This window comes from Anarrhichthys ocellatus, unplaced genomic scaffold (genome assembly GCF_004355925.1).
Source record: "Anarrhichthys ocellatus isolate YVR2014 unplaced genomic scaffold, GSC_Weel_1.0 scaffold39, whole genome shotgun sequence".
NCBI classification, from domain to species: Eukaryota; Metazoa; Chordata; class Actinopteri; order Perciformes; family Anarhichadidae; genus Anarrhichthys; species Anarrhichthys ocellatus.
In genome coordinates this window covers 2,531,561-2,543,279 of record NW_022280069.1, presented here as the reverse complement: position 1 = coordinate 2,543,279, position 11,719 = coordinate 2,531,561, and the positions used below count along the sequence as shown (strand labels likewise).

The 11,719-nt window shown below is 43.0% G+C and overlaps 1 protein-coding gene across 1 annotated transcript; it reads right to left on the bottom strand.

Moving 5' to 3' along the window:
• Window positions 1-3,241: 3,241 nt before the first annotated feature.
• herpud2 (HERPUD family member 2) lies at window positions 3,242-11,700 on the bottom strand. The gene is made up of 9 exons (XM_031867566.1): window positions 11,578-11,700; window positions 9,459-9,865; window positions 7,696-7,773; window positions 6,938-7,045; window positions 6,012-6,151; window positions 5,607-5,732; window positions 5,065-5,394; window positions 4,748-4,844; window positions 3,242-4,145 (listed from the first exon to the last, which is right to left on the bottom strand). Exons 2-9 carry the CDS (start codon window positions 9,603-9,605, stop codon window positions 3,942-3,944), a joined length of 1,230 nt encoding a protein of 409 aa, XP_031723426.1. The 5' UTR covers window positions 9,606-9,865; window positions 11,578-11,700; the 3' UTR covers window positions 3,242-3,941.
• Between the last annotated feature and the right edge of the window lie 19 nt (window positions 11,701-11,719).

The window sequence follows — 11,719 nt, the reverse complement described above, 5'->3', positions numbered from 1 at the left end:
ATTCCGTCGGCCAGAAGATGCTGTAAAAGTTTTCACTGTCGGACACAGCCGAGAAAATTCACTTTACATGTTTTATAAAAGATTACCTCTGACACACAAGTCTACATTATGGCCTGACTTCCACCTGGGATATTAAGGACATTATTTTGCTCAGACTGCAGCTGCCAAAATCCATTTGCGGATTACAAGATGCAAATCTCAGTCAAAGAGGAAGACTGCTCAGGGCTGAAAAAAGTACTTCAACTTCCTCTGCAGGTTATTTAGGTTTTAAAAAAAACAAATGTACAATTTTGGGGCCAACCCCAAACCCAGGTTGAAGAACCTCTGACTTCAGTACTCCCCCTTCTAAAACCAAACGTACGCCTTTGTGATGACGTAAAGTCAAAAACGAATCTCTCAGATTTTTTTATCGTTTACTTGTGATCAAGAGCCGGAAATGTTACAGTTGAAAAGTCACAGACTGTATTTAAGAAGTGGACGTAGTCACCACGACGTCACCCATCGGTTTGTGAATTGCAGTTTTGATGCCTCAAGTTCTGCATTTTGGCCGTCGCCATCTTGTTTTTTTGCAACCAGAAGTGACAGCGGAGGGTGGAGCTAAAAACAACTGAAAGGTGATTGAAAGTGTTAAACTTAACTTCAAACTATAGTTGAAGATCGATTTTCCACAATCAGATTAATCGTTCCAGCTTTGCATTAAATACATTTTTTTGCTCTCTGGTGAACAAACTATGTAATGATGACACTAAGTGCATTTTCATCCACCTGTTTTCATGCACATTTTAAATTTCCGTATTTCCGTGACGATAAAAACAAAATTTAAAATATCTCTCAAGCTTCCAATGGGAGAGACGAAAACATCAGATCCTTGTGGAGCGATGAGAAGAGAATATGGAACAGAAATATTGTATTTCCATCATGTTTTCCTAAATGGATTTGCATCACTTGAGGTTTGATTGATGTGACTCTTTTGATTACGTCATCTCGTTGCACCCTCTTCCTCTTCCTCTTCCTCTGCAGTGGTTTGACGGCACCCGACTGGAGAATTTTGTTCCTCTTGATGCACCCAACGCCTAATATTCACATACCAGTAGTGGATGGAAACATGCAATAATTAGCATTTTCTTTTGCTGATTTTCTGTTTCTTAATAATCTGAAGCATGTCTTCAGCAGTTATGTTACTTATTGGTTGACCACACAGTATAAAATATGTGTGATCAACCAATAATATCTCGTCTAAAAGCTCATTCGGGGCCCTTTTACTGAAAGCGTGCTGCTGCAGTGCATCGCCGTCCCGTCCTCACAGGTGTCACTCTCTCTGTCTCTCGTCCCCCGTCTCCTCTCTGTGTTCATTTAATAAAGTCGGTGTGTCTCCGTGGCATGTGTCCAGCCCAACTGCTGCCTCCCCAAAGACAACGAGGCCTGATAGCAGGGAAACAGGAGGGAGCCGTCTGCATAATAAGGACTTATTATGATGATGAAATGTCCTACAAGGCCTCAAACACCCTCTTAAAGAAATCTCTCCCTCTGATAAGGGGAGTCTAACCCCACGGAGGGAGGGATTGGGGGGTGGGGGGGTCCTAACCTGATTGGATCGGCGGCCCGGAGGGGGCGCGCATAACGAAATCAAACGGCCGTCAAGCCGCTGTCATGCATAATTAATTGGGCCTTCTACGACCAACTACACAGAAATCCATGGTCATTTGATTAGGGGGTTTTGGAGGACTCTCTGAAGTGCATCGCTGTCTGAGCCGCTTCCCTGCTCACCTCTCTATCAGTGAGGAACAGAGTGTCAGAGCCCGCTGCAGGTTTAGCTTCTAACATCCAGCCGGGGGAACAAAATTCAAACTCTCATTAAGGTGCTTTTAAAACTCAAGGACATAATACTTCATGGAGTCGAGTGCAAAATGTGTGGCCTATGTTCTGCTGAAAGTCACTACGACCCATAGATACAAAAGACACCTGACAGTTCTCAGCAGGTGAAGACAATGAGACATCCCCCTCCACCGTTTTTCTACCACTTAGCTGCCCTCGAGCAAGGCACTCACCCGTGCAGTGAGACGGTATTGCGTTTCTAAGAACACTAAGTCTATGGCGGTGCTTCGTAGGCACAGTGGTGCTTTCAGCTAAATGTTAAAATTAGCATGCCAACATGCTCACAATGACAATGCTGACATGCTGATTTTTTTAGCAGGCCTCGTTCACCACGTTCACCATCTTCAGACCTTTACAAAGCAAAACTGTTTGAAAGAATATATTGATGTGCTAAGTGTTAAAGCATTTTCAGGTTGATACTGAAGCACATCATTTTTCGACAATTACTTCTCATCTCGTGAGGCAAGAACCTGGAAGTCATTACAGGGAGTAAAAAAGTATAAAATAAAGAGCCACAATTGTACATAACACGCTACGACGTTGTAATGGAAACTTAATATGTCGAGCTTAATAATTCACACTCAACCATTTACCGGGTGACGTCAGTGAAGTCCCTGAAGGTTCCGGGTTTGAGGGTTTAGGGGGGACATCGGGATTATGCCGTAGTTCTCCAGCCGTGGATGGAGCTACTCGGGTGGTGGGCGGTATTTTCTAATGAGCCTGCATGTGACATAGGAAGGGAAGTCAGATCCTAATGGCTTGTTGAATCAACAGGAACTCCAGATTCCCAAATGTATGTGAACAAGCACTAAAAAAAGTTAGCTTTCTTATATGTCCAATTAAACATGCTAATATTACATAACACAATTAGCATTGGTTGATGGGAATATCATTTGTTTTGCAGGTATTTGGTCATGAACCAACATTTACTATCTCTCGAAGCTTTGAGACAGAATGTATAACTATGCATGATAGAAGTTAAATTAACAGTCTGTTTCCTGAAGTTACTATTATTTTATATCACTTAACTTGAGTTGTCTTTTCATTTCTTTTGTGAAACATTTTTGTTGACATTAATCATTATATTTGTATACCATGTAACATTTACATGTAAAAAAATTATAGGACAAATAGGACATGACAAAAAATATGGACCTAAGAAAATATTTCAGTTTGGAGTTTATGTAAAAGCAGAAGTTAAGATCATCAAATCATGCAAACAATTGTTGCATGAAACGATTTATGAAGGTTCCAGTACAAAGTTCGATCAAACTACTTTGACATGTGTGTGAGCACTGCCACCTGCAGGACAGCAGAGGAACTACAGATACAGTAACAGGAAGTGAAACACAGTTGACGAGTCGAACTGCAGCAAGATTTTTATTAAAAAAAAAAAAGCATATATCCAGGAATTAAAGATGCATATAATTACATGTGTAAATAATGTTCAAATACACAAAGTGGGAAAACAATGTGCTTCAGTAGCTGCAATGTCTTTATGCACATCATGTGCACACATGGAAATGTCTTTAGGGTTGTGGGGTTTTCATGGTTTAAGGAAACATCTCCCCGTTCATCCTGATTTCTTTTTCTTCACATTCCTCATTTAAGTTTCAAAAGCATGACCTCATCACTGTTTAAAATGGAAGACGGCTCCCCCCAGGTTCTCTCACCATCACCACGTATCAATGAATTCATGATCAATGGAAGTAAATAAAGAAGAAATAAACAGACTATCACTGCTGAAGCACTTGATCCATTAACACATCGTGGGATTAACTTTCTTTATTTTCCTTTATTCTCTGATCCTCCTGCTGAACTCACAATGCATCTTGCTCTTAAACTCCAGAGGAGCCTGTTCTGAATGTACGAGGTTTGTAGCCGCCCGGCTGGTGTTGAACCAGGGGGTCCGGGGGGGAAAAAGGTATTTGAACGCATCAGGGTATCTGAAGATGGTTTGGGGGTATTTAAGACAGTACAGGAGCTGTGATACTTCTGTCGAGTGGTACCTGCTGGCAGGAGGAAGAGGGGTGTATGAGAGGTAGGGCAGAGGGGGTGGGGTCTGTCTAGTTGGCTGCTTGGCGCCGTCCCTCTGGGACGAGCGAGGTGAAGAAGGTGCTGATGAAGGACCACGCGGTGGTAAAGAGGCTGGGCTCGGGGACGACGGCGGCGGCAGCAGCAGCCTGGTCCTGGTTCTGGTCCTCGGGGCCTACAGCTCCTTCCTCACCCCGGTCATCGTCGTCGTCCATCCCCTCATCCATCAGGCGTTCCTGACACACAGATGGGACGATACAGAAAACATTGATGATGCGATGCTACATACATGCAATGTGATCATTACATTCATCAATTACCTTCATGTTTTGGTTTAATTTTCAGCAGTTAATCTCCAAAAGTTGATTTTAATGACACTTGATCCATGTCCTAAAGTACAAATCTGTACCTGGATGCAGATCTGCAAAAATCCAGGTACACACCCAGTTGTCTTTTCCACAACTTGATGCAGCGAATAGTCTGTTTGGGGTTTTTTAAGATTATTTTTGCTTATATTTGACAGAGGACAGTGTAGAAATGGGGGAGAAAGAGAGAGAGAGAAATAAAAAGGGGTATTACATGCAACAAAGCTCCCAAGGCCAGAATCGAACCCGGGATGTTGCGGCCATGTGGCATGTGCTGTAATCACCAGCTTTTAATCTTTAGCAGATCTATTAAAAACTTTATCTAGTCACTTGTCAACCGTAGAAATCTTACATAGAACAGTACGTTCATGTAACAGCTGTCAGGAGCAACATGCTGGGCGGATAGGTAAAAGCTGTTGGATGGTTGTTGCAGAGATTAAGACAGCGAGGTTGAGAGACGTCCTCCAGCTCACCATTTCCTGTATGTCCTGGTGTCTCTCCGCCGCCTCCTGAGGAGGCTGGAGGAGATTCTGCTGCTCCGGCCTGAAGGGAAACCAACCAGCCTGATGCCTGGAGGAAAAAAAAAACACAAACATACTCTTACCCTTTAGTTTAAAGCTTTTATCTCACGTACATAGAAATGTTTCAAATGTTTATTATTTTTTTAATCCCATGGAAAGATTTGTGAAAACTGACTTTGGCCACAAACACACATGCAGCTAACTGAATAGAAATTAAAGCAAATGTGAAAAATAAAAAGAAGTGTATGTGTAAAATATAAGTGTCTCACAGGTAGACGAGCAGCATGGCGCCGACCACCATGACGAAGCGGCTGAAGGAGGAGTAGAAGTAGACGATGCTGAGCAGCACGCCGGCGCGGGACACCGTGTACAACCAGTCCAGCCAATCGCGGTTGAGCTCGTCGTCGTTCAGCACCGCCCCGCCCTGCGCGTTCATCTGGATGTTGGGGTTGGCCGGCTGGTTCTCGGGCAGAGGGTTGGGGGCCGGGTTGGGCCCCAGCGGGGGCTGCACGGCCTCGTTGGGTTGGGCGGGTTGAAGGGGCGAGGGGGAGGAAGGTGGGGGGGTGCTGGGAGGCTGGGAGGCAGCTACTGCTGCTTGACTGATGAGGAAGAGAAAACATTCAGTTGTTTAGAAGAAAATACAACCAACTCGACTTCAGTTTATAGGTCTGGAGTCATTTTTAACTGTTCAACTTCAGAGGAAGAAATAATAAGAAAAAGCTGAGTGTTGCTGCATTTATAGGCAAATGGCAGCAATTATAAAAAGATTAAATCTATATAAACAACCTTGACTGACATCTTTTCAACTTACTATTGCATGTAGTAGTGGCGTGCATACATCTGCTGCCACCACAGCATCTGCATGGGCATGTACATGGGGTGGGGGGGCATGTTGGCAGGGAGGTCTCCTTGCAAAGGGACCTGGGCTCCATCTGGCCTGTGGAGGAGCGCCATGTTTGTTATTACATGTGTTTACACTCTGCACAAACACACACACAGGCTAATGACAACGTGTTCCGTCTGCCTCTTTAGTTTTCTCTTCATCATCCACATTAGAAATATATTTTACAATCTTCTGGTCCTGCAGTTCTGCTTCCAGTGTAATAAAACCCAACACAAAATCACCAAGGTTCAGTACCGTAGAGCTCAGCTGACTAACCACCGTAGTCAGTGAGAATGAGTCCTACATCAGTTATACTGTGGAGGACCTGCTTACCACTGAGGGACACCAGCGGGGCTCTGAGGGTTGTACTGGGGGACGCCGCCGCGATACCTCAGCCCGTCATGACTTCCCGGGACAGAAGAGGAAGAGGCTGGCTGATTGGCATGGGAGGTGGAGCCGGCGCCGTCTGAACTCTGAGGGACGAGATGTGAACACCAATCAGAAGTTGAGATGAGGACGTTGCTGCGTTTTTTAAATAATGAATACAAAGAAAAGAGGAGGTTTTATAAAAGGTGTGTTTTTGGGACTGAACCTAAAGCGAGTTTTAAAAGGCAGAGTGACTACGATAATACCAAGCTGTTACAGCTCACTGGGGACGGACCAATCGAACTTTTACTCTCCTTAAACCTCAACTGAGGGCGTCCGCTGACACAGAGTACTGGTCCAATACCATGTGCGCTCTTTTCCCCTAAATTTAAAATCTGTTACCCTCACTGTGTGGAGCTGGTTGGGACTATTTTCATCTAAAGTAACATGGAGTCAAGAATAGAAACTAAAAGCTGAGTCACCAGCCCGCCGTGACTGAAGGAATGATGTTGACAAAGAAATGTGTTGAATGTGTTGAATGTGGATCTGTGACGTCACGGCCCAAACCCGATCCTTGTGATTGACAGGGCGCTACGACAGCGTCGTCTGGTCTGGGAGTCGTCCGTGTTTTTGTCTTACAACTTTAACCCTTTCACAGCGTTTTCAGCTCATGACAGTTAGTTGTAACAGGTTTGGTCGACTAAAAATACTGTATTCAGCGTTCGCTTGTACTTAGCTCCACCCTCTTTTGTCACATCTGGTTGCAAAAAAGCAAGATGGCGATGGCCAAAAGGGCAGTCTTCAAACCAGTGGGTGACGTCACATTGATTACATCAACTTCTTATATTCAGTTTGAGCCCTAGGGGAGAGTTGGTGTGTGTCGGTCTACTCACACTGGAGTCAGGAGCAGAAGAGCTGGCCATGGCGGGGCTCCGGGGCATGGGCGAGGCTGGGGGGCTGTGAGAGGTACACACTAGATGCATCATGTGGTATTCATCCTGCTGCGGGTCCACGAGTCAAGGATGTGGGAGGACGAGGAGGAGGAGGAGGAGGAAGAGGCGGAAGAGAAGGTAGCAACAGAGCAGAGAGATAAAACAAGAAAAAGAGAAAGAGAGGATTAAAGAGGAAATGGCCAGAATTCAGACACACTGCTCAGTCTTTGTTGGTAAAACACATCAGATCAGCTATTGTTTCCCAGGCAGCCTGTTTCAGTTCTCCCACAGCACGCACACGCACACACACACACACACACACACACACACACACACACACACACACACACACACAGACGCTATGTGTGTGTGTGCGTGCTTTGTCTGTTGTTTTGGCAAAGATGCCAAAGATTTGCTGGTCCAAGCTTCTCAAACGAGCAGGTTTGATGCTTTTCTCTGTCAAACAGGATTTTAAACGTAATATTTTACACTTTGACTTATAAACAGGCATTTGTCACTATTTTATGACATTTTATAGACAAAATTATTAATTGAGAAAATGATCTGCAGCTTAAATAATCCTTAGTTGCAGCAGTTGATGAAAAAAATTTAACATATATACATTTTAAAAAGGCTTTTTCAGACAGGGACAAATCCACCTGGGTGGGTTGCCAAACATTGCTCATACACTCACCTCATGCACACACACACAGCCTTACCTTTCTGAGCACATCTCTGAGCTGTAGGTGGTCTTGAAGGAGCCTCCCTGAGTACACCAGCCGCTGGTCTTTGGACAGCTGCAACACAAACAGCATCACATGGTGAGACAGAGAATGGACTGGTGTGAAAACAGTGTGAAACGGTGAGAATACATTTTCTTTTGTTAAAACAGCAACAAGAAAGTGCCTTTAGGTCACTGTGTGACCGTCTCAGCCACCCAACTTGTCTTTTTCTTTACAGTGTAAACAGATAAGGGCGACTAAAACCTCAAACGTCAACAAATATTTCAAGTATCCCCACGGTCGAGGTTTAAGAAAACCCGGATGAGAAGTCCTTCAGGTGCTCAGGAAAAAATATGGAAATTGAGACTTTTCTCAACTGCTGTTTCGAAGGTCGAGCATGAACTCTCAGCAGAAACATTCAGCCTCTTAGATAAACAGACTGATTGTGTTTGTAGCTGTGAGAGGGGGAAGACCTTGTTGTGTTAGAACACAGGAGGGTGACTGATTAGACTCCTTCAGATGAGATTAGATTGCTGAGCTACAGATTAGATTTTGAGGCTTACTAAAAGCACACGCAGTATGTACGATCATATTTTCTGTGCTTCCCGAGGAGCTGCACTTAATATCATTAAATACACTTGCCCATGTTAAAAAACTACCGACAACTGGAGCATAAAAAACTCATACAAATATGTGTGCTGAGCTTTCCATTTTATCGTCGCTCTTCTTCTTTTGCAACACGACCTGATTAACTCGAGGAACAAACTGTCACTTTTATTTTAACACACTTTGCTTTGCTCTAAATATCTGTGGTCTGTTTTTAGTCATGACAAAATGAAACAGAAACATTTGTAAAGATGTATTTTTCTTTTCCATTCTGCTCGTCAGAAATCTGCTAAAAGTGAACCGCTGCAATGCTCTTTTCTTTTTCTTTCTTCTTTTAGTGCTGCAAAGCAGTCAAAAGGTGCGAGCAGGAGGCTCGTTGTTCACACACCAACACAATGCACCTGTTAACACCCTCCACACACAGGATGAACACCGCAGCAGTGCATTGCACCTGTTAACACCCTCCACACACAGGATGAACACCGCAGCAGTGCATTGCACCTGTTAACACCCTCCACACACAGGATGAACACCACAGCAGTGCATTGCACCTGTTAACACCCTCCACACACAGGATGAACACCGCAGCAGTGCATTTAGTCACATGATCGTGTGGAACTCTCTCGGAGGGAGTGGTTCAAAAAGGATCATTTTTCTCTCCACGCTGTAAAAAATAAAAAAGTGTAACTGACATAAAATCCAGGAAGCGTCTGTGCTCCGTGAAGTATGAAGAATACACCGGCAGACTTTTTTTTTTATTTCACGCTAACATTTTTAAAGAAATATGACAAATATTTGTGAGAATTTAATGTTTTGTAAATGGAAATATCTTTGGGAACTTTAAGACAAAAAAAAAAAAAAAAAGACAATTGAAGCACTTTGTCTCTCTGGAATTGTGTTGCGTACGTTCGAATGTTTTGTAGACCAACCGGTTAATTAATTACTGGAAAACAAACAGCAATGGAAAACAAATAATTTAAATAATTGTCAGTCGCAGCCCTATATTTGTGTTTTGGTTCAGTTTATTTAAAGCACATTTAGTTCTATGTCCACCCTAAGATCATTATAAACTTTTAGGAGTCACTCCTGGTCCATGAGTCAGCTTAAACTCAAGACTTAATTAAAAGAAAACATCAAACATGGGAGCGACTTACCGGCTTGCTGGGGTACACGTTGGTGATGTGACTCTTCAGCCGCTCCACAGTCCAGTTGAGGAAGCAGTTAATGGTCTGGTCTTCATACTTCTGGTTGGGGGCCTTGAGGACCAGGGTTACAGGACTATCAACTGCCCAGGAGTCCATGGCTCATATTACTAGCAGGGTGGGCTCTGAAGAACCTGAGCTAATTGTGTCACAACTCAGGACACACCTGAGGAGGAAGCTGCCTCAAACCCGCTCCATTCTGGGGCTCAGTTGAAACACACCTAAAGCTGTCTCTGGTGGGGGGTGGGGGGGGGGGCGGTGTGGTTCCCCCTCTACAACATCTGCCTCATCTGTTGGGGAAGTTGGTGGTTTCCGACTGTATTGATGGGAATTCTTCTGTGGTGATAGTCGTTGGATTTCTAGGTGGAAGAAAAATATGAAGAAAAGTCTCTTTGAGGGGAAATAAGTCTTTCACACATTATATATCTGGTTGTATAGATGTAACTATTATTTGAAGAAGTTATTTTTACTGCAATCATGTACGTAAAATGTTGTTAATGTCTTGTCTCAGGTTTTATACCGTGGTCTTAGCGATATCTTATTTCAGCCGTATTTGTTAAAGCTGAATTGATAAAAAAGCGTTTGTTTAGTCACTTTAGAGGCTGTAGTATTGTACTACGTTATAATGAAAGGTGTATTATATTATGTATAAGACTAATTATTAGAGACACTTATACATACAGTATACCTTTTAGGTCTCTTAGCTGGTTAGTTGACTAATGGGACATTTTAGTTTATTAGTCCTTTTTCATGCTTTATTTCTAAGAAACATATGAGCCCATCTCTGGTAAACAAGCTTTAAAGTGGTGCTACAGACACATTAATAGAGCGGGGTTGTTGTTACACCAAGAGTATGATGGTATGATATGAATCGTAGGATTACTAAAGATTCCCATCACTACAACTTAACCTGTACATGACCTACAGCTTAATACTGTTCCATCAATTTGGATGCTTTATGATTTTATATAATGACCATCCACTTTTGGCCTTTAACTGTTTTTAACTCATTTAATATTTTGCATTTCTATTGTATTTAGTAATAGATTGAGTGTAAGGGGATTCACAAGACAAGTGGAGACAAGTACATGTACACATAAACAGCAAAAAGAGATTATACAAAGCAAGATAAGGAAAATGACAAAAACAAACAAAGGAACAGAAGCAAACTGAGGAAAACAATATTGGTCCAAAACGAACATCCGGCAAAAAACTGTGTATGCAGGTGTGTGTGTGAGTGTGTGTGTGTTCAGGATAATGAGTGAGTGAGGGGTGTTGAATGAGATGGTAATATATAGTTTTATCGAGAGTTATATCTGTAGTTATAACTCCACATTTCTTATCATATATATATATTTCCTTTTAAGTGTAAAGATGAATGGTGAATGGAGAAGGACAATAAAAAAAGAGAGAAATGGGTAAAAATAAAATGTAAGAAAAATATAAATGAACCAAATTAAGTAGAAAATATATTCACTTTTTAATGGTTTGCTTATTGATTGATGTCTTTGTTTATGCTTGAAAATTGATTTTCTGACCCTGAAATAAGGTATTTAAATATCACACACGCGCGCTCACGCACGCACGCACGCACACGCACACACAGTCTGTATTTTAAAGGCAAGAGAACCATTGAAGCATGAAGACAGAAGCTAACCGCTATCGCGAGTTTCACTTCACACTTTCTGACACCTGCTACGTTGCGTCATCCTCACAGTAAAAACTGTCAAACAATTAGCTAACTACTAACCACCGGGCTAATTCACACCCGAGTCAAGCTAACCCGGGTTATCCGCTGCCAAAACCAACAAATAAAACCACGAAAGTAGCTTTAGGTGACTCCTGTAACGGCTCGGGTTATATCTTGACCCGTCTTTGAAACCAGGGTAACAGGGTTAGCTTGTTAGCTTGTAGGCTAACGTTAGCTTCGCTGTTGCTTGCTGGGGGAAAAACAACAATTTGTAAAACCGTTGACGGCGGTGACAGCACGTTTAACTTAACGAACAGACGGCATGTTACCGACATCAGACAAAGTCTTTTATTTTGTTTTATCCCCCCCCCCCAACCGTACCTGTTTATTACTCCGGTGGTGCCGTCGTCTCTTCGTCCCAGATCGGCTCGCCTTATCGCCTTGTTGTAATAATGTCGGGTGTGTGTGTGTGTGTGAGAGAGAGAAAGAGACCGGAAGCCACGTCATCGGCCACGTCACAACA

Bases quoted from the DNA above. Each gene is read 5' to 3' on its own strand.
- herpud2 (XM_031867566.1), bottom strand. From the start codon at position 9,605: ATGGACTCCTGGGCAGTTGATAGTCCTGTAACCCTGGTCCTCAAGGCC. The intron at 7,774-9,458 runs GTAAGTCGCTCC...TTTGTGTTGCAG, and splicing joins ACGTGTACCCCAGCAAGCCG to CTGTCCAAAGACCAGCGGCT. The intron at 5,395-5,606 runs GTAAGTTGAAAA...CTTCCTCATCAG, and splicing joins CGCCACTACTACATGCAATA to TCAAGCAGCAGTAGCTGCCT.